Below are 23972 nucleotides of genomic sequence, written 5' to 3' on the forward strand. Positions count from 1 at the left end.
AGTAGACATGTTCAGGTATAACTCATTCAAATTGCAACATTGTTGTACAATCGTTGCGTCCTGGAGAGCTCCTCAAAACATGGCTCTTGTGTTTATGTTATGTACAAGCTCGAAACCAATTGATAGAAAATATTATACAATTACTGTCCAAAGATGAAAATCATCAATTTTAGTATTTATAGTCATAGTAGACATATTTAAGTATAATATACTTAAATTACAACATTGTAGTGCAAACAGTGCGTTCTGGGGAGCTCCTCAAGACATAGATCTTGTGGATATGTTATGTACAAGCCTTAAACCAATTGATAGAAAACACTATATAACTACTGTCAGAAGCAAAAATCATCAATTTTAGTATTTGTAGTCACAGTATACATATGTAGGTATAATTCATTCAAATTACAACATTATAGTGCAAACAGTGCGTCCTGGGGAGCTCCTCAAAACATAGATCTTGTGATTGTATTACGTACAAGCCCCAAATCAATTGACAGAAAATGTTATACAACTACTGGCAAAAGATGAAAATTATCTATTTTAGTATTTATAGTCATAGTAGACATATTTAAGTATAATATACTAAAATTGCAACATTGTAGTACAAACAGTGCGCCCTGAAGAGCCTCTGTGAAATGACACTTTCGTTTTTTAATTTAATCACATGTACTTTTGTTAGATAATTGTCAACCTTATATATATATATATATATATATATATATATATACATATTAAAAAAGTATCCAAAAATGATCAAAAGACTAAACGCACGTAAAAGTAGTGATTGTTTCCCCGAAGTCTTTCATGTGCTTTCTTTTACACAAGAAAGAGGGATATAGATCCACTTAGTTCTTAAAAGACTGAATACTTGTTTAAAACCTTGTCATCGCTTTTGTAGGGGAAACCGGGGCAAAAAGACATAGGAGAAAATAATTAAATAATATGGAAAACAAAATCAACGATAGAAGTAGTGTTAAGCATCTTCTTATAACAGATTTTGTTATTAGTTATAGAAATCGAGGGCTTCATTGGGCTCCTGAGGAACACCGAATTATATAAGTTGATTCAAAATATAATAATAAATTAAAAAAAATGACTTGAGAAAAAAATATTTTCTACTTCAAGAATTTTGTTTTTGCCAGAAAATCCAACACTAACTTTATGGCTCATAGCCATTCTGAATCGTTTAAGACCAAAATTGACAACGTTTTCTTAAAAATGATATATCGAATGATATCTTTCGATTAATTGCATTTTGCACTGATATGCTGATAATGAAAAAACGCCTTGGCCGATCGCCGCAAAAAATAAACGCCAGTCGTAATGCAGATACAACGAACGGATCTTAAATGTTTGAATCGGTTCAGCCGTTTTTGAGAAATCGTTGACAAAAGGTCAAAAATCTGCTCATACACACACATACATTTTTATCCAAAACTAGCCGGCCCGACAGACTTCGTCCTGTCAAAAAAATTGTAATGTGGCGGTGTTTTGTGCCTACCTTTTTTCTATTCTTTGCAAAAAATTATCCTGAACAGAACCGTCACCCTGGTAATAATTCGGTGTGAATTAAAAATAATTAAATAAAACACTATATAAGCATTTAAAAGTAAGTAATTTTAATAATGTAAATCATAATTCAAAAATCAGTTCAATTTTCATTGTAGCGCTTTGTGATAAACGATGTTTTTTGTTTGATTACCTGGCGCATAGACAAACAAATCTGATGGTTTTCCAATACGGGAACAAACAACATACAATTTTCCATGTGAGAAACATGGGTTTTCTAAATTAATACCACAAACACTTAATGATACCATAAACGCACTGGAAACGCATTGGGATGCATGGTGCGAGAACATCTTATGCTTTATACTATCCTTTGAATATAGTTGGTCGATATTTCGCAACATTATAATTGCCGATCCAACCTTTAATTGAAGATTGTGAGGTGACTATCCTAGCAAATCCAGCGAGTTTAAAAACTCCGGTGGATCGTCTTGGTTAGTTGCCGAACCAACTGATTCGCCTGTAATTTGTTCTTGAATTTTGAAATTTAATTAATTCACACCAATGTTTTTGGCTGCCAATATAGCTTGATTAATAGAAAGATATTTCTATGTTTATTTAAATATATTCAAAATTAGATTATCAAAAACTACATCATTGTTTTTTTTACAAATTGCGTTGCCTACTCGATTAAAGAAGAAAAGGGCTGTTTTTAGGGTTTTCCCGGCAATTATTCGTTTTTTTTTGCCGTAACAACCATCCTTGGACTTCAACGAACATTTTAAAAAAAGAATTGGCCAAATTGGTCCAGGCGTTGTTGAGTTATGCGCTTACCAACACATTTTGCGATCCATTTTTATATATAAGATTAAACTTATTCGATTCAGAATGATTTGAAACATCGAAAAAAAAATCCTCGAAGAAGCGCCCCCTTCCTTCCTAAGTAGAGACAAGTTCTACGAGCTCTTCAGGACGTAATATTAGGACAACAATGATGCAATTTTAGACTTTTATATTTAAATTCATGTACTAAAACCTGAAATATTAAAAGTAGTATATTCTTGTTTTCTTTGGAATATTTCACCAATTGTGAGAGAAAATGATGGACTATTCCGAGAAGTAGAGACAAATTCAGCGAGCTCTCCAGGACGTAATATTAGGACCACAATGACGCAATCATGGACTTTTATATTTAAATACATGTACTAAAACCTGACATAATAAAAGTAGTATATTTTTGTTTTCTATTAGATATTTCACTAATTGTAGACTATTCCGAAAAGTAGAGACAAATTTAGAGAGCTCTCCAGAACGTACAGTTAGCACTACGTTGACGAAATTTTGGACTTTTATAATTAAATATATGTACTACAACCTGACATAATAAAAGTAGTATATTTTTGTTTTCTATGGAATATTTCACTAATAGTAAGAATAAATGATGGACTATTCCGAGAAGTAGGGACAAGATCTACGAGTTCTCCAGGACGTATTATGGGCACCACAATGATGCAATTTTAGACTTTAATATTTCAATATATGTACTAAAACCTGACACAATAAAATAGTGTAAATTTAGTACAAAATCTACATTTCAACAATTGTGTAAGCAAAATTCACAACAGTGCTGTGATCTTATGCATTTCAGCAATTGTAGCAAGTGTTACTAGAATAGACAAAGGCAAATCTCTCCTATACACACACATACACACACACACACATATATATATATATATATATATATATATATATATATAAGTGTATATAAGAGTCTTCTCTTCTTTTATACTCTGAGCGCCCTTTTTCGATTGATTAGCATAATTTATATGCAAATCTTTTCAAAGAAGAAAATTGCTTACATATACATACAATTACATATATATACACACATATACATACATACATATATATATACATATACACGTATATACGTATACATATATACAGTTATACGTACACAAAAAATCCTTCGAGTAAGTACGAATACGTGTCAATTATTTTTGTGCCTTTTTTAAAATATAAAAATTATTCGTACAGGATTATGTTATAAGACAAAAATGTACATGATTTTGTCTTCTATATATTTGTAAAAACTGCATTTGATTTCATTTTTTGGATAGCATATAAAAGTTTGGTTAGAACTTTAAAGTTATTTATTTATATAAGATAAAATTGTGTCCTATTATATTATTAGACAAAAATGTAGATAATTTTATGCTCTCTAATTCATCTAAAGACATAATTTTATTCTGTTGAGCTATTCAAAAGTTCCTTTGAATATTTTAATAAATGTCTTTACATAAAATCTTACAATAACTGTTTTTGATGTTTTTTTTAGATAAAAAAGTATTCCTACAAAATTATATTGTATGGGAAAATATAGATAATTTTATAGTCTACAAATTTGTCAAAGATAGAATTAAATTTTATTTGTTAGTATAAAAGTTACAATTGCAGATATGAAAAAAATGTACAGACTTTGTGAACAAAATAGGATTATCTGATCAAGATAATATTATAACATTAACCAAACAAAGAAATATTTTTTTAACAACGCACATTTTTGCAAGAGTAGGGTGGTTGTATATTTAAATATATTTTCATCCTTACGACTTTGAAAAAAAATCCTAAATACCCAGTAAAGACATTTCTAGAACAAGAACACCTTGGCCACCACTAATAATTCCATTCTACTATTACCGCATATTGGCCAGCACCGGCTTAATTACTTTTATCAATCGACAATTTGCAAGTGATATATGATAACGATAAATTTATTAGATATACTAGCTGACCCGGCAAACGTTGTTTTGCTAAGTAAGGTATATTCTAAATAATTTCTAGAGAATCAAAAATATTAATACTTTAAGTGTATAAGGATGTGTTGTTTGATTGCTATAAACCCCATTAGTTTGTCTATATTTTATCAATACAATCAAACTGGAAGTTTTATACACTTTCTACAGAAAACATGGTATAATCTAATCCAAGTCATTTTTGGAGTTTCGACTTATTGATTACGTTTCAAGTTTTTCAGATTTTTTTTTGATTCAGGATTTTGTGTATAATTGTAAATAATACTACTAAGCTTATACAAAATTTTCAAATTTCTGCGAGGAGAGAGGAGAGATAGAAAATGAATTAAGTATTTCTTCTTTGACCTGCTTCTTAAAAAGTTTCAAGTAACATTCGATGAATTGAAGTAAATTTAATAAAAAGTATATATGTAGAGCAGGGCGAGGCACAAAGGTCCAATTTGACTTTGAGCAAATATAAACTATATTATGAAAAGCAAACGAATTATATCACAACAAATAACACATTTTAAACGAACAATTATCTGACTACGTTCAGTAAAACTGCCAGCTACTTCATCATTGTAGAAATGTGCTTTTTTGCTGTCTTTCAAAAAATTGTTATCTAGACCTTTTTACCACATAGACATGGTAACTTGGAACGGCCAGGTGCCAATCAGGTTTAATGTCTTATTTTAATTTTACAGGTATTTTACAAAATAATTACACTTTTAACTATTGCTTAAAAACTACCAACGGAAGAAAGTACTTTTATTATGGATTTTCAAAGATTACAATTTATCCCCAGATAGCAAAGTCATGAGAATCAATGATATAGCTAGTTATACATCTTTGTCCCTCTACTTTTCAATTCCCTGTTAAACAATGCTTAACTTTACTGGTTTTTGACACATCGCTGGTGGACCTTTTTAACCCCGGACCATCATATATTACAATCTATTCTTCGGAATTATTTCTGGAAAATTATAACTGGGAAAATGTTATTCGACAAAATGTCCATTTGATCGATACCAAATTTAGGTTCTATTTAAATAACATAAATAAAAATTAATATAACCTAGAAAATGTTTTATAAATATCAATGAGTATATAATTATACAAATGAGATCTTTCAGAGCACCGTGTTTGAGAAAACATATGCCGAAAAGTGCATTTTCATATTAACATTTCAAAAAAGTTGATATTTTGAGTTTCTAGTAACACTTGCGGCCCGTTTACTAACGTTTTTTGTATATAAATAAAACTACAATCAAAACCACTTACTACCATTTAATCATAATTAAATAATATTCACGTAAAACATTCTATTAACATCTGTCAAAACCGTTTGTCATTTCACGTATTAGCCACCGTCCATTGTTTTATTTAAATTACGCTTCTACAAAAATTTTCAAATTAAAAATGTAAAGTTTCTACGCGGATTTGAAATAATTTCTCACCTTTTGAACTTTCTCTGGATTGGCACGAATTTTTTAAGACTAAGACTGGCCAAATCGGTTTAGCCGTTGTCGAGTTTTACTTGGACATTTGAAAGAGAGCTCCATTTTTATATATAAGATAATTGAATGTGTACTTGTCACATTGTGCAAAGTCAAATCGGTAAATAAAATAGAGAGATGTTTAGTGATAAATAAAAAAATATAAATGGTTAAAATGTAAATGAAAAAGTTTCATATCTACAATGGCAAGTAATCTGCCAAAGTCTTCTGCAGATGTGCTAAAAGAAGATATCTTTCAGGCCATCAGGAATAATGATTTGCCAAAAGTCCAAAGTCTGCTCAACTTCTGCAGTGTTCATTTATTAAATATTGTGGATAAAACCAATAAAAACAATACACCTCTGCATTGTGCCGTAGAAGAGAACAGGTATGAAATAGTTAAGGAACTATTATTGGAAAAGTGGGGAACAAATATAAACGCGCAGAATGACGATGGTGATACTGCCCTGCACGTAGGCGCCAAGAAGAATTCTGATCGACTGATATATTTGCTCCTCAAAAAAGGAGCAATCTGCGATGCTGTCAATAAGGATGGTAAAACATTTTTGGATGTTGTCAAGATATTGGCAACCCAACCGGGTTTCTGCAAAAGCAAGGTCAAAATTGAGAAAAGCATGGATAAATCTAACCAACCGCAACCATCTGGAATAGTTACAGGTAAAATATAAGAAGTTTTTACTACACCATTATTTTACTAAAAAAAGTATGACTTTGTCGTGAATTTCTGTTGTAATTATAACTTTCAGCACAAATAAATTAAAAACCAATAACTTATCTAGTAATCGTTAAAACATCAAAATATAATTTATTTGGTTTTTAGGGCAAAGTGAAAGGCAGAAAATGCAAGAAGTTGATAAAAAGGATACAAATCCTGTAGTCCATAACAAAAAACAAATAGTATCTCCGCCTTTATTAGACACAAATGCTAAGATAAACAATATAGCTAATAAAAATTGGTCGCTCTTGCACGTTGCGGCACACAACGGAGAAATAGCAAGGGTTCGATACTTGATAGGCCTAGGTGCCAAAATAGATGCCGAAAATGATGACAAGTTGACGCCACTTCATTTTGCCGCTATGAATGGATTTATAGATATGGTTCAACTATTGATCGACAAAGAAGCAAATATTGAAGCTATCGACGATAAACGACGGACGCCATTATATGTTGCATCTCAAAATGGTCACTTGGAAGTAGTGAAGTTTCTGATTAGTAAAGACGCAAATATCAATGCTGTTGAAGAGGAAAATTGGACACCATTGCACATCGCATCTGGAAATGGTCACTTGGAGGTAGTGCAGTTTCTAATTAGTAAAGGCGCCAATGTCAACGCCGCTGATAACACAAATTGGACTCCATTGCACGTTGCATCTGAAAATGGCCACTTGGAATTAGTTCAGTTTCTCATTAGTGAAGGCGCCAATGTCAATGCTGTTGAAGAGGAAAATTGGACTCCTTTGCACATCGCATCCGGAGAAGGTCACTTGGAGGTAGTGCAGTTTCTGATTAGCAAAGGCGCTGATATTAACAGTGCTGATTGGTTGAAAGAGACACCATTGTACAAAGCAGTTCAAAATGATCACTCTGATGTAGCCCAAAAATTAATTACTAACGACGCCAATGTCTATGCTGTTAATGAACAAAACCGGACTCAACTCTACATTGCATCTCAAAATGGTCACTTGGAGGTAGTGCAGTTTTTGATTAGTCAAGGCGCAAATGTCAATGCTGTTGAAGAGCAAAATTGGACTCCATTACACATCGCATCTCGAAATGGTCACTTGGAGGTAGTGCAGTTTCTGATTAGTAAAGGCGCAAAAGTCAATGCCGTTGATAAAATAAATTTGTCTCCATTGCACATTGCATGTGAAAAAGGTCACTTGAAGGTAGCGCAGTTTCTGATTAGTAAAGGCGCAAATGTCAATGCCGTTACTATTATAAATTGGACTCCATTGCACATCGCATCTGAAAATGGCCACTTGGAGTTAGTTCAGTTTTTGATAAGTAAAGGCGCCAATATCAATGCCGTTGAAAATATAAATTGGACTCCATTGCACATCGCATCTGAAAATGGCCACTTAGAGGTAGTGCAGTTTTTGATTAGTAAAGGCGCAAATGTCAATGCTGTTGGAGCGGTAAATTTGACTCCATTGCACGTCGCATCTGAAAATGGTCACTTGGAGGTAGTGCAGTTTCTGATTAGTAAAGGCGCCAATATCAATGACGCTAATGATACAAATTGGACTCCCTTGCACATCGCATCCGGAGAAGGTCACTCGGAAGTAGTAAAGTTTTTGATTAGTAGAGGCGCCAATGATAATGCTGTTAATGATGGATATGAGACTCCGTTGCACATTGCATCTCGAAATGGTCACTTGGAGGTAGTGCAGTTTCTGATTAGTAAAGGCGCCAATGTCAATGCCGCTAATGATACAAATTGGACTCCCTTGCACATCGCATCCGCAGAAGGTCACTCGGAAGTAGTAAAGTTTTTGATTAGTAAAGGCGCCAATGATAATGCTGTTAATGATGGATATGAGACTCCGTTGCACATTGCATCTCGAAATGGTCACTTGGAGGTAGTGCAGTTTCTGATTAGTAAAGGCGCCAATGTCAATGCCGCTAATGATACAAATTGGACTCCCTTGCACATCGCATCCGCAGAAGGTCACTCGGAAGTAGTAAAGTTTTTGATTAGTAAAGGCGCCAATGATAATGCTGTTAATGATGGATATGAGACTCCGTTGCACATTGCATCTCGAAATGGTCACTTGGAGGTAGTACAGTTTCTGATTAGTGAAGGCGCCAATATTAATGCCGCTAATGACCTAAATAACACTCCATTGCACATTGCAACTCAATATGGTCACTTAGAGGCAGTGCAGATTCTGATTAGTGAAGGCGCCAATATTAATGCTGCTAATATCTTATATTTGACTCCATTGCACGTTGCTGCTCAATGTTGTTACTTAGAGATAGTGCAGCTTCTGATTAGTAAAGGCGCCAATGATAATGCTGTTGAACACAAAATTACACCATTGCACTTCGCATCTGAAACTGGCTACTTGGAGGTTGTGCAGCTTCTAATTAGTGAAGGCGCCAATGTCAATGCTGTTGAATGGGCAAATTTTACTCCGTTGCACGTTGCATCTGAACATGGCCACTTGAAGGTAGTGCAGTTTTTGATTAGTAAAGGCGCCGATGTCAATGCCTCTAGTAACGAAAATTGGACTCCATTGCACATCGCATCCGGACAAGGCCACTCGAAAGTAGTAAAATTTTTGATTAGTAAAGGCGCAAATGTCAATGCCGTTGCAGAAAAAAATTTGACTCCAATGCACATCGCATCTCAATATGGCCGCTTAGAGGTCGTGCAGTCTTTGATTAGTCGAGGCGCCAAAGTAAATATTGGCAATATTCATAATTGGACACCACTGCACTGTGCAACCTATAATGGCCACAAAAATGTCGTCCAACTATTGATAAACAAAGGCGCAAATCCTGATGTAGCAAATACCGATAACAAGACGCCGATGGACCTTGCTGTTGAGAAAGAATATAAAGAAATTGTTGAACTACTGCAAACTCAAACAACCAAATAATATTTAGAAATAAAGTTTTTTTATGTATTGTATCTTAAATGTATTCTAAAATAAAATAATTTAACAGAACCATTTACATTCCATTTGTAAAATTAATGAATGTTTGCAGACGTTTCAGACTAACATTCTTTTGTGTCTACACTTGTTTGCAGAGGTAGAATATCCATATTTTATAACATTCTTTTGTGTCTACACTTGTTTGCAGAGATAGAATATTCATATTTTTATAATCATTCATGCAAAAATACATTCAGTAATTAACACTTGAATTAGTGATAAGTTTCTTTATGAATAATAGCATCCAATCGAATTCAGAGTGATCTAGATGATAGACAAATAGACTTCTCAACATTTAAGCCAATATTATTGTAGTTAATCTTTAGTATACAATTCTCTTGTAAACAATTGTAAAAACTAAAACAGAAATATATTTTTATAAATGGAATCAGTTGTTCACATTTTATTTCATTACACAGTTTAAATAAATAAAATAAATGATAACAAAATAAACATCTACTTATTTTCTGAAAAAGATCCTTTCACTATATGTACTCAATCCCTATTCATTTCCAAAGTATACATTCAACTTCATCCCTATATTTCCCAGCTACTTTTTAATAAAGACAATGTTGCCAAATCAACTGTCAACAATCCTTGATGCATTATCTTCAAGAAATTGAAGTAAAACTTCTTCTGAGACGTAAAAATTAAACACTAATGGATATAAATGACAAAGATTGCTTCGAGAGTTTTCTTTGCAGGAGCAAAAAATAGATATATCACTTAAAGTCATTTAATTTCAGAGAAGTATCTGTTCAGACGGATATAAATGATAGAATAATATATATATATATATATATATATATATATATATACATATTCTTAAAATGTTTTTTTACATCCAAAAATATAAAAAAATCCTGTCACACTAAACAGTGACATATCTAAGCACTAGATTTTATTATACTATAGATTAGTAAAAAATTTCATTAATAAAAAATTTAATTTTGAATTTTGATTTAAAAGTTATTTTATACATATAAATTTCTTGAAATCTTCCATAGATACTAAATAACTAGGTTGCGATTTGATTGAAAAATATTTCTGAGAAAAATTTATCTGTCCAAGACAATATCAGATAATTTTGTAATATCATTAAGATGCAGATATTTGATTAGCTGCAATAATTTTGAAGGATGTGCCCAATTTTGTTTTCGTTGAAGTTTACAAATTAAAATTGAAAATAAAAGAAAATGTATATAATGTTTTGAGACGAACTTAATTAAAGTTGGTTTTTCTCTAATGCAAGTGTAAAATATAAATGTATTTAATTATATCATTATAGAGAAATGAAGATTTAATTTTGCTTTAAAATTCAGCTAAAGAATTCATTTAATTGAAAATATGAATAAATGTCCATTTCCTTCGAGCAGCAGTTTCATGATGTCAAAGTCAATAGCACTTTTGACAAAAAGATTTGCATCAAATTACATTCTAGAATAATAAAGAGTAAGTACATTTAATAATAAATGCAAAAATTTTGCAAATCAAAAGTTTTTGTTTCAATAAAATCCTACGAGTAGTTTTCAGTTTATCGACATTTCAATTTTCACAACAATGCCTTGTCTGGTTGAAGAAAGACGTCATCATAGTCTTTTAGGACTTGGTTAAATATTTTCAGTCTCAATGTTTGACAAAAACAAAATTTCCTCTATCACTAGCGATTATGCTATCGCCGTATGTTGGCAAGCACTGCTTTGATTATTTTTTCTGGCGATTGTATGATAATTTGCAACTGATATAATAAATTGGTATAATTGGTATAATAAATTACACTTGCTATATCGTTCCATCTTAAATCGAGAAGATCCCCGTAAGAAAACAAAGTAATTTCAATTGTTTTCGTCCACGATGGAAAATGTTGTGCCAACCTCAAATGCAGAAGTGCAATACAAAGAAATCTTCCATTCTACCAGAGATAATCAGTATCTAAAAGTCTCAAGTCTGCTCGAATCCTGCAACAATCAATCCACAAACATTACAGGCAAATTCAATAAAAACAAAACACTCCTGCCTTCTGTAGACGAGGAAGAATTAGTGCAGGAACTGCTAATGGAAAATTAGGAAAGAAACATAAATGCATGTAATTTTGGAACCAACAAAAAAGAAGTGAATAGTGATGTGACCAATAAGGAGTCTAAAACATTTTTAGAAATAATCAGAAGAATAATGATCCAGTCAAGAATTCTCAGAAGCAAATATAAGGGTAAGAACAGTGCAGATAAATTTAACCAACCGGGATCATCGCATCAAGTTACAGGTAGATTATATTTGTTTCTATTTGGCTATTATGACTATTTACATCACTAAATTCTAGGTATAGTAATCTTCGTCAAAATCAAGTTGGTGCAGAGGAGTCAAATACCGCAGCAATAAATGTTGCCAGTTTGACTTGGTCGCCCTTGCACGACGCAGCATACAACGGGAAAACAGCAACAGTTACAAAGTTGCTAATTATGGGTGCAAAGATAGATTCCGTAAGTAAAGACAAGTTGACACCACTCCATTTTGGGGCTATGAATGGATTTAAAGATGTGGTTCAGTTACTGGTCGATAGTGGAGCAAATATTGAAGCTATCAATAACAAAGGACAGACGCCCTTGTATATTGCAGCTAAACATGGCCAATTTGACGTAGTTCAAATTCTGATTGACAAAGGCGCCAATATAAATGCTCTTGCCAAAAGAAATTGTACATCTTTACACATAGCAGCTCTACATGGTTACTTAGATGTTATCCAACTTCTGAATACTGAAGGCGCTGATATTAATGCTGTTACTGAAGCAGGATTGACGACTTTACACATAGCAGCTGAAAATGGCCACATGAAAGTTGTCCAGTTCTTGATTAGTAAGGGCGCTAATGTCAATGGTGTTTCTGAAAAAAACTGGACTCCATTGCACCTTGCTGCAAATAAGGGCCACTTAGACGTAGTGCACATTTTAATCAGTGAAGGTGCTAAAGTCAATGGTGTTTTAGAAGATAATTGGACTCCTCTACATATTGCAGCTGAAAAAGGCCACTTGGATGTTGTCGAACTATTGGTTAACTATGGCGCCGATGTAAACGCTGTTGCTGACAATAATTGGACTCCATCACACTTGGCCGCAGAAAATAGCCACATCGAAGTAATCAAGTTTTTGATTTGTAATGGAGCGATGTTTTCAATGTTGCTAAAATAAATTAGAATCTATTACATTTGAATGCTGTCCAAAAGTTAATGACTAAAATAATACTATTGATATTTTCAATTGCAGTTTTACATGATCAGTTGTAAGTTGCACAGCTTCTGTTACTAATATAGGATCGCAAGCTCAATCAATCAATCAATCTCTGTGCAGCTGTAAATAATCACAAAAATATCATCCAGATATTGATGGACCTAGATAAAAACACTGATAAAATAAATATCGATGATAAAAAACCACTGGACCTCGCCGCCGAAGAAGAGATACACCTATTCGCTTGCCTATTTAAGTTATTCAAAAAGGAAACAACAAATTCAATTAATATTTAAATGATATTTAAATACAATGGTTTTAACCCGTTTTATATCAAAATTTGTATATAGAAAAATGAATAAAACAATTTAGTATATATTTTAAATAATAAAAAATCTTACAGGCCTAGTAAAGATGTTTCTAGTTTCAGTTCAATATCACCATGGCCACCACTGATAATTTGATTCTTTATATTGACTAGCACTGACTTGATTACTTTTATCAATCGATAATTTGCAATTTGTATGATAACGATAACGTTATTATATATATTCTTGAACTGTACTTTATATATTGTACAAAATCAAATAAACAATATTTGATAAATATAAAAAATAAGAGTTTGTTATGTAAATATAAAAATATTGTCAACCACAATGGGAAATAATCTGACAAGTACAGAAGTACAACAGGCAATCTTTCAGGCCATAAGAGACAACGATTTGACAGAAGTCCAAAGTCTGTTCTACTCCTGTGACATTCAACCAAAAAACATTACAGATAAAACCGATAAAAACAACACACTCCTACATTGTGCCGTGGAAGAAAATAGGTATGAAATAGTCCAGGAGCTATTATTGAAAACGTGGGAAATAAATATAAATGCACAGAATGACGATGGTGACACTGCCCTGCACCTTTGTGCCAAGAACAACTACGATCGACTTATACATTTGCTCCTGAAGAACGGAGCGGTCAGTGATGTTGTCAACAAGGAAGGTCTAACATTTCTGAATATTCTTAGGAGGCTGGTGATTCGAACAGGAATCTACAGAAGCAACCAGCAGGTTGAGATAATGCATCAAGTAGTTACAGGTAAGATATAAAAACTTTTTACTGTTTTAAAATTAAAAAGATCTTGCAGTTGATTCTGAAAATTATCTTATCGTAATTTTTGGCATAAATAAATTATTAAAAAATATTTTTAATAGTAATCGTTTCAACATGAAAATAAAAGAGATTTCGGTTAAAGGGCAAAGCGAGGAGCAGAAAATAACAAAAGTTGATCCAATGCATACAAAGGATAATAAGAAGCGAAGAGTATCTCCGCAAATATTGGACAGGAATGCTAAAATAAACAAAATTGCTAATAAGAATTGGTCGCTTTTGCACATCGCAGCATATAACGGAGAAATAGCAAGGGTTCGATACCTGTTAGGCCTTGGTGCCAAAATAGATGCCGAAAGTAAGGACAAGTTGACGCCACTCCATTGCGCGACCAAAAATGGATTTCAAAATGTAGTTCAGATGTTAATCGACAGGGGAGCGAACATTGAAGCTGCCAGTAATAAATACCTAACTGCTTTACACGTCGCAACTAATAAAGGTCACTTGGATGTACTCGAAGTATTAATTAGTAAGGGCGCCAATATTAATGCTGGTTCTATAGGACAAATCACTTCATTGCATATTGCTTCTATAAATGGAAACTTGGATGTAGTAGAATTTTTGATTAGTAAAGGCGCCGATCTTAATGCTGTTACTAAAATATTTCCTCTCTCTTGCTTTTATACTTCCCAAAATGGTTACTTTGATATATTCAAATACTCGATGATGAAAGGTAGCAATACTATTAGTGAGCATGGGACTCCATTACACTATGCATCTCGACATGGTCATTTAGAGGTAGTGCAATGCCTGATTAATAAGGGTATAAATATTAATGCTGTTGATATAGAAAATTTGACTCCATTGCATTGGGCCTCTGAAAATGGTCAGTTGAAGGTTGTGCAGTACCTGATTAGTAAAGGCGCCAATGTCAATGCATATAGCAAAAGAATATACACTTCGATATATATTGCAGCTCAACATGGTCACTTGGAGGTAGTGCAATTTCTAGTTAGTGAAGGCGCCAAAGTCAATTTTGTAACTAAAGAAAATTGGACTCCATTGCATATTGCATCTGAAAATGGTCACTTGGAGGTAGTGCAGTTTCTTATCAGTAAAGGCGCCAATGTTCATGCTGATAGTATTACAAATTCGACTCCATTGCACTTAGCTGCTGAAAAAGGTCACTTGGAGGTAGTGCAGTTTCTGACTAGTAATGGCGCCAATGTCAATGACACAACTAACACAAATTGGACACCACTGCACTTAGCTGCTAGAAAAGGTCACTTGGAGGTAGTGCAGTTTCTGGCTAATAATGGTGCCAATGTCAATGCCGTTACTGAAAGTAGTTGGACTCCATTACATAGTGCATCTCAAAATGGTTGCTTAGAAGTAGTGCAGTTTCTGATTAGTAAAGCTGCTGATGTCAATGCTGTTGACAACAGAACTAGGAGTCCGTTATATATCGCAGCTCAAATAGGTTATTTGGAGGTAGTGCAATTTCTGATTAGTAAAGGCGCCAATGTCAATGCTGGAAGTAATACAAAATGGTCTCCATTGCACGGTGCATCTCAATACGGGCACCTGGAAGTAGTGCAGTGTTTGCTTAGTGAAGGAGCCGATATCAATGCCAACAGTTTTATAAATTGGACACCACTGCACTGTGCAGCCAATAATGACCGCAAAAATGTTGTCCAACTACTGATAGACAAAGGTGCAAATCTTAATGTCGTAAATAACTGTAACAAAACCGCGATGGACCTTGCATATAAAAAAGGACATATAGAAATCTATGAACTATTGAAATGTAAAAAAATATATAAATACAATATTTGACTTTAATAAATGATTTTACATTCTGTAAATTAGTAAAAGTCTGCAGAACGAGAAATTAACTTGTATCTGCACTGTTTTCAAGAATAAAATTTTTGTATTTTAATATTTATTTATACAAAAATATGTTTAAAAATTAACATATGCATTAGTGATAAGTTTCCTTGCAATTTTTTTTCAGTAATAATTTATATATAAATATATATCTTGATAATTTTCAGCCAGTCGTCGAAATAAAATCAAATAAATACAAATATTTATTTATAATATACGTTTCGACACGGATTGTGTGTCATCATTCAGCAATTATTTGTTAACAGTATCTAAAAATATTAACAAAGTTTTCAAAAGTAAATTTAATTTTAATTTATAATAATTAAAAGAATATAAATACCACACCAGGTAAAACCATTTTTGAATAAATACATATAGAAAAAACCAAACATACATTACGTATAAAATAATTATAGAAAACAAACAATATTAACTGAACATGTTTTGTTTTTAATTTTAACCCTTTCGACTCGGATGCCAAAATTCATACAAATCTCGGAATTCGCGAGTGAAAAGTGTTAAAACTGAAAATTTCTGTAATGTAGCTACGAGCAAAGGGAACGCAACGAAAAGTCACGTGACACACATAGTCTGATTTGAAAACATAACTGATTTTTATACTTTGAATTGCAACAATTCAAAAGTTATGATTAAAAATACAAAAAATGTCCTGTAATTAGAAACAAGCATCAGAATATCATTATAAGGTCAGCTAGTATATATATATATATATATATATATATATATATATCTTATATATAAAAATGGAGCTCTCTTTAAAATGTCCGAATAAAACTCGAAAATGGCTGAATCGATTTAGCCAGTCTTAGTCTTGAAAAATTCGTGCTAATTAGTAGATTGTCGGAAGGTGAGATATTATTTCAAAATCGCGTAGAAACTTTACATTTTTAATTTGAAAATTTTTGTTGAAGCGTAATGTAAATAAAACAATAAATTTGTAGTAAGTAGTTTTGTTTGTAGTTTTATTTATATACAAAAACGTTAATAAACGGGCCGCAAGTGTTACTAGAGACTCAAAATATCAACTTTTTTGATATGTTAATATAAAAATGCACTTTTTGGCATATTTTTCTCAAACACGGTGCTCTGAAAGATCTCATTTGTATAATTGTATACTCATTGGTATTTATAAAATATTTTCTAGGTTATATTATTTTTTATTTATGTTATTTAAATTCAGTACCTAAATTTGGTATCGATCAAATGGACATTTTGTCGAATAACATTTTTCCAGTTATAATTTCCCAGAATTTATCGCAGAATAGATAGTAATATATGAAGGTCCGAGATTAAAAAGGTCCACCACTGATGTGCCAAATATCAGTAAAGTTAAGCATTGTTTAACAACAATATTTGAAAGTAGAGGAAAAAGATGTATAGCCAGCTACAACCTTGATTTGAAAACGATAATCTTTAAAATGGGGGAGATAAACGGTAATCTTTGAAAATCCATAATAAAAGTATTTTCTTCCGTTGGTCGTTTTAGCATTAGTTGAAAATGTAATTATTTTGTAAAATAACTTTAAAATTATAATGAGGCTTTAAACCTTTTGCCACCTGCCCGTTACAAGTTACCCCGCATATAGGATAAAAAGGTCTAGATAACGATAACAAATTTTTGAAAGACATCAGAAAAGCACATTTCTACAATGATAAAGTAGAAGTCAGTTTACTGAACGTAGTCAGATAATTGTTCGTTTGATAAGTCTTATTTGTTGTGATATAATTGTTATGGTTTTCACAATATAGTTTATATTTGCTCAAAGTCAAATTGGACCTTTGTGTCTCGCCCTGCTCTACATGTATACTTTTTATTAAATTTACTTTAATTCATCGAATGTAACTTGAAACTTTTCAAAAAGCAGGTCAAAGAAGAAGTACTTAATTCATTTTCTATCTCTCCTCGCAAAAATTTGAAAATTTTGTATAAGATCAGTAGTATTATTTACAATTATACACAAAATCCAGAATACAAAAAAAATCTGTAAAACTTGAAACGTAATTAATAAGTCGAAAGACCAAAAAAGACTCGGATTGGATTATACGATGTTTTCTATAGAAAGGGTATAAATCTTCCAGTTGGATTGTATTGACAAAATATAGACAAACTAATGGGGTTTATTGTTTTTATAATACCTAATTGTATACAGCATTCAAACAACACATCCTTATGCACTTAAAGTATTAATATTTTTGATTCTCTAGAAATGGTTTAGAATATACCCTATTTAGCAAAACAACGTTTGCCGGGTCAGCTAGTATATATATATAAATCAAAGTTAAGTTCTAATTTTCTAAATAGCTTTATATATTATATAATATAATAAAATACAATCTGCCATATGTGAAGTTTATTATTAATCTTAAGAAATCCATTTTCTTTGATGATATAATTAAGTTTTGAAACTTTCAAAAGTTTTAAATGGAATTGACATATGAATGCTTCCAGTTACAATTTATATATATATATATACATATATATATACATTTATGTGGGACTAGTGGAAAGTTTCTGTCTATTGAGTAAAATCACAAGTTTGTTGAATTAAAGTTTGAGAATTCTAACACGACTTGACAAAGATGGATAAAAGATATATATATATATATATATATATATATATATATAAATATATATATATAAATATATACAGAAGTTTTCTCCTAAGTTGCAACAACTTAAATTAAATACCAACTACTCCTGTTCTACAATACATATGAGTGTATATATATAGAAAATGAAAGAGCATTTTTCGAACGCAGTTTTTAATAATGAATTTTATTCATAACAACATATGGTGTAAGGCAAAAATATACAGAATTTAGCTTTAATTCGTCCAAAGATAGTATTAGGCTATAATGATTAGTTTTTAAGTTATACGTTAAAATATGAAAGAATATCCCAAGCAGTAACAATACTTACTACTGAACGAAGCAAGAACGAATGAGACGAAATTGGGAAAAAGTATGTATGTGTGTGTGTGTATGTGAACAGATTTTTTGCCGTAAATGGATGTTTTCTCAAAAACGGCTGAACCGATTTTAAAAATTTAAAAGCCATTCGATGTATCTCAATGAGCACTATCGTTTGACAGTTTTTCGCTACGATCGGCCGAGCCGTTTTTTTTAAATCGCAGAAAAATGAAAAAATTTTCGTCCACGTTCCGCAATTTTGAATCGATTATAAAAATTCAAAAACCGTTCGAAAGATATTGGTTGGGAATCGTGCTCATTAGTTATTGGTAGAGATCGGCCGTTAAAAAAAAAATTTCGACGATTTTTTTATTATTTTTTTACGATAGATACCATAGTCTTCTAGATCAGGGGTCGGCAAGCTTTTAACTGTAGTGTGCCAAGCCACTCTACCAATATGTTTTAGAGTGCCGCCTTAATTTTGAAATATATAGTTAGGTTTTAGGGGAGAAGAATTATAACCAAATTTATCTTTTAAACATATTTATTAACAAATAACATGAATATCTAATATAAACAGTGCCCGATTACCCCAAAGGCCCGTGAGACCCGGGCCTAGGGCGGCATAATTTAGGGGGCGGCAAATTTTTCAAAATGTAAAAATTTTAAACTCGATGAAATGACACGACAATTCATTTTAAGGATAGATCCTGATTGTTTTTTGTAAATTTAGATATCATTTTCGATGAAATAGAACGTAATGCGTTTTCCAATCAAATTTATTATTCGTGGGTGCCGCATTGATATTTTCTTGATGTATCATATTATCAACTTCAGGAAGGCTAAGTTATAATAATCCTAAAAAATCGTAAATCAAATTGGTTATATACCTCTACGCTTCAAGTTCTCCTGAACATTTTGACATGCCTTAGATAAAATGGATGTATGCATGTGTTTATGCGGTTACAATTTTTTGCCAATTGGCATTCGGGAAGACGTGCTGATTAGTTTTTTGCAAAGACAGTTTCGGAACAGGGAGCAAAGAGTTAAAAATATGCTAATTCAATTTTTCAAAAACGAAGCGTCCGATTTGAATAATTCAAGACACTTTTTACTTGTATGACGAAATAAGAACTATCGAAAATTTTGCGAGAGCATGATCAGCGTTTTTGGTGATCCAAAAAGGTGTCATTTGGTGATAAAAAATGATCATTGACATCAAATTATTAGATTTTTTATAAAAAAATTATTAATTATTACAAATTTTGTCTTCATTATTTTGAATCATTCCGTACCAATATTTTTAATTTTCAAAGTTTATTTCTTAGATAGTTTAAATGTCCTTTGCAAGGATCAATGGCCATGAATGATTCAAAAAATATTCGCTTGGCTTTGACTGAGAGGCACACTGTTTATGCAGGCAGGTTTAGCATTTTTAGAGATACAGAGCGCAGAAGGTGCAAAAGTGATCATGAAGGTTTTGAGAGTACAGATCATTCGATTGGAATGACTCAAAAAATATTTTGTACGTGGTATTTTAGTGATATGAATAAATGATTAGTTTTCCGAAAAGGCAAATCCGCTGGTTTCAAAATTTTGAGAAAATTAAAATATCTAAAATTTTCAAATAATCGAATTATTTTAGAATTTAAAAAAAGCGAAATTTTTGAATATCTCGGTTCTATTTATCGAGTTTAGTCCAATGTCTTTTTAATTTGTGAAATCAGTTCAGGCGTTTTTGAAAATTAAATTTTGATTTATCACATCACAAAAGCGCCTTTTAGCACAAATTTTGACTATGAAGTTTTATCAAACTTTGATGAATTTTTAAAATTGTCAAATATTTTGACTCCTAATTGATATCTTTCAGAAATCTTTTTTCAATTTTAAAAATCGGTTTTGGCTTTATTCCAAAAACGTAATATTTTGCTTTTTTATTCTAATTTCAAACAACCGGCTCGTCCGATCGTCCCGCAAACCTAATAAGTCCGGCAGGTTTTTACCAAAAACTAATGAATACGATTTCCAACCAAGATTTTTCGAATGATTTTTCGATTTTTAAAATCGACTTAAAATCGTGGGCTAAAACTTTGACGAATTTTTCTCGCTTTTACTAATGCCTGCCTTCCCAAAAATTTAGGTAATTATTCATTCCTTTAGTACAAGTCTCGGTTAGTAGAACTCTCGGTTCTTTCAAAACTTGAATTGCAATTTTTGCACTTTTGTTCTGTATTTTCCAAACGGCTAAACCTGTCTTAGCGAAAAACTAATCAGGACTTTCTTATCTATGAGAATGAAACATACATACATACACACACATCAATTTTTTTAAGGTATGCCAAAATGTTTAGAAATGTCTGAAACGTAAAAATATGCAAAAATTTTCATTTTCGATCTTTTGCGATTACTATAACTTACGAGTACTTTACGCAAAGTTAAAGGTTGTATTTAAGTAATTTAGAACAAAATTATAGTTTAATTAAAAAAGTAAAAAATTGTCTATTAAAAAGGGCGCCTGATCAGATAATAGGGCCTAGGGCGGCAGAAAGCTTAAGCGCCACTGAATATAAACTAAACAACTTTAATGTGAACCTTGTGCCTGCACCTTTTCCTTAACATTTCAATATCCGGGGTATAATTTGTAACTTTTAATTTCACACAAGATACTGAATGTTTAGTTGTTAAACGATTTCTTTGTGAACTCAAAATATGTTTCATGTGAGAAAAAAATTGTTCACAGAGATATGTGGAACCAAAAGCTGAAAGGAGAGCGCATACAATTTTTTATACAATTAAATCTTTTCCGGCAATGTCATTCAACAATTTAATATGGCTGTCGATTTTTCCATAGAGTCATCTTCCAGATTTATTTGTAATTTCTTCAAAATATAGGCACATAAGCTTCAAAGTCTTTGCATCTTCTGGAAAATTAATCTTTAAGTACTTCAACGTAAGTTGAATTACATACATTAGCGAGCTACGTTAGAAAAATAATTATAATTAAACATTTTCTCTTATTTAAAAATCGCTCAATATTTGCGATTTTCCTGATTACTTTATAGAGTGCCATTCAGAACCCCATCGGGTGCCAAGTCTGGCACGCGTGCCGTAGGTTGCCGATGCCTGTTCTAGATCATACTAAAATATTACGGCCCTACGACAACAACTCGTTTAACTTTAAAAATTCGTCAAAGTTTGCAAAAATTGGTATCGTTTTTTTGCCATTTGTCAAAATTAGACCTTTCATCGACGTTTTCTCAAAAAAGCCTGAACCGATTTCAGAAATTTAAAAGCCGCTTGATGTATCTCGATGAGGACTGTCGTTTATCAGTTTTGTGCGACGATCTGCAAGCCGTTTCTTTGTCATTTGGAAAAAAGTGTTAGACGTGTGGATTTTAAAAACTGAAAAACTGTTCAAAAGATATTAGTTGGGAATTATACTGATTAGTTTTAATTGAAAATATACCGAGCCGTTTTCTTGCAATTAACTGTTGAAAAAAAATTAAGCCGATTTTTACGGAACTTTTTTTTGGCGATATATATCATGGTCTTATAGAACTTACTGAAATATTAAGGTCTTACGACAAATAGTTTAATTTTAAAAATTAATCAAAGTTTGAGATAGTTTATCTATTTATTTGCATAGATTTATTGCCGATCAAAATAATATACATTTTAAGACAATATGCTGAGTGTAAATGTATTTAAGAAATTATCTCCTATGAGATCTTTTTTTTGACATTTATTTAAAATCGTATAGCCATTCTTTTTTCAATCTTCGAGTAGGAGATTCTTTGCTTAATTCTTCTAGATATTTGTTTTGGTGGTAATTTTTTGTGGTATTTTTTGCTCCTTTCTTTTTATCATTTCATTAATAATTTTAATTTTTAAATCTTTATGTAGAGTGTTATTTGCAATATACTGTTCACAAATTCACCTTAAAATTTTCGATTGCGCTCTTTGTATTATTTTAATATTTGAATTGCTTGCGCACACCCATAGCTCAATTCCGTATGTCCAGATTGGGATAATTGTTGTTTTATATAAAAAGAGTTTGTTTTCATAACACATATTCGAATTTCTGCCAATTAGCCAATACAAAAGTTTGAGATAATAAGTAGTTTTTTCGACGTTTGTTAAAATTAAAATTAGACGATTTACTTGGTATAACGATAGAGTATTTGAACCTAATGAACATACCAAATCATAAAGTCCTACGGAAACTGGTTCAATTATAGAAATTATTGATTTTAGAAAATCTGCTTTTAGAAAATACTCCGAGTTAACGTGTTCGTTTTCTATCATGTGTAATAAATTCACTCGGAGTACTTCTAATCACTCATAAATTAAATTATTTTTTATTGATTAAGTCGAATAATTACACATATCGGGAAGTTCATGTAACTTGCCTCAAGGCTAAATACCAAACCAACTAGTTTCTAATAAAATCTAACGATTATTGTATATGATATTCGTACATTTAAGTATATTTTTTGTTTCATTCAAGACTATCGACTAGTTTAAAATTCATTAGTGTTTAAAATTTTAATATCGGCGTTATATCAAATATAAAATTCATATGATCGCGACGTCTGAAAAGCACGCTATCACCTGATCACTAATTAATTTAGAAGGCACTGATTAGATTGCTTTATCAATCTTACTACTGACATCATGACAATAGATTTATTAGATAGACAATGGAATTATACTTATCACATTGTGTAATGCCAAATGGATAACATTAGTTGGTTAATTAAAACTCTTGTTACTAGTTTTTAATTTTAATAAATTTTCAGTCAACAATGGCAAATAATCATCCAACGTCTACTGCAAAAGTGCAACAGGAAGTTATCTTCCAGGCGATCAGAGACCACGATTTATCAAAGGTCCAAAGCATGCTCAACTCTTGCTGCATAGAACCCAAGAGCATTAGAGACAGTGCCAAAAAGAACAATACTCTACTTCATTGCGCCGTGGAAGAAAACTCAGAAAAAATAGTTCAGGAATTGCTACTGAAAAAGTGGAAAATTAAATTAAATGAGCAGAATGACGATGGTGACACTGCTCTGCACATTTGCGCCAAAAAGAACTCTGATCGACTAATACATTTGCTCCTGAAAAAAAGAGCATTCAGCGATATTGTCAACAAGAAGGGCAAGACATTTCTAGATATTGTCAAAAGATCGGAGGATCAAACGGAAATCCACAAATCCATCCGCCATGTTGTGAATGGCTTTGATAAATCTAACCAACCGGGGCCATCTGGTGGAGTTACAGGTGAAATAAAAAATCTTTCACTGATTTGTAAGAACAAAAAATATGCTTGAAGTGTTTTT

The 23972-nt window shown here is 31.9% G+C and overlaps 4 protein-coding genes across 4 annotated transcripts in view; 3 read left to right on the forward strand and 1 right to left on the reverse strand.

Annotated features, from left to right (window-relative positions):
* Positions 1–23972, reverse strand: part of LOC113363123 (ras-related protein Rab-37-like) — a 249991-nt gene that overhangs the window by 134041 nt on the left and 91978 nt on the right. The window lies entirely within an intron of this gene.
* On the forward strand, positions 6007–6492 carry LOC113363126 (putative ankyrin repeat protein RF_0381). The gene has a single exon (XM_026605609.1). It carries the CDS (start codon positions 6007–6009, stop codon positions 6490–6492), a length of 486 nt encoding a protein of 161 aa, XP_026461394.1.
* On the forward strand, positions 6665–9427 carry LOC113363128 (ankyrin-1-like). Its single transcript, XM_026605610.1, has one exon. The coding sequence runs from the start codon at positions 6665–6667 to the stop codon at positions 9425–9427; it is 2763 nt and encodes a 920-aa protein (XP_026461395.1).
* Positions 11339–23963, forward strand: LOC113363129 (ankyrin-1-like). The gene is made up of 5 exons (XM_026605611.1): positions 11339–11526; positions 11805–12615; positions 13413–13803; positions 13961–15546; positions 23433–23963. Exons 1-5 carry the CDS (start codon positions 11339–11341, stop codon positions 23961–23963), a joined length of 3507 nt encoding a protein of 1168 aa, XP_026461396.1.

This window comes from Ctenocephalides felis, unplaced genomic scaffold (genome assembly GCF_003426905.1).
Source record: "Ctenocephalides felis isolate EL2017-DRISC unplaced genomic scaffold, ASM342690v1 CF-g0.4_SCAFFOLD_00845, whole genome shotgun sequence".
NCBI classification, from domain to species: Eukaryota; Metazoa; Arthropoda; class Insecta; order Siphonaptera; family Pulicidae; genus Ctenocephalides; species Ctenocephalides felis.

Excerpts from the sequence above, each read along its gene's own strand:
- LOC113363126 (XM_026605609.1), top strand. The coding sequence starts at position 6,007 with ATGGCAAGTAATCTGCCAAAGTCTTCTGCAGATGTGCTAAAAGAAGAT.
- LOC113363129 (XM_026605611.1), top strand. The coding sequence starts at position 11,339 with ATGGAAAATGTTGTGCCAACCTCAAATGCAGAAGTGCAATACAAAGAA. Across the intron at positions 11,527-11,804 it reads GTAGACGAGGAAGAATTAGT|GTATAGTAATCTTCGTCAAA; the intron begins GCAGGAACTGCT and ends ACTAAATTCTAG. Across the intron at positions 13,804-13,960 it reads AATGCATCAAGTAGTTACAG|GGCAAAGCGAGGAGCAGAAA; the intron begins GTAAGATATAAA and ends TTTCGGTTAAAG.
- LOC113363128 (XM_026605610.1), top strand. The coding sequence starts at position 6,665 with ATGCAAGAAGTTGATAAAAAGGATACAAATCCTGTAGTCCATAACAAA.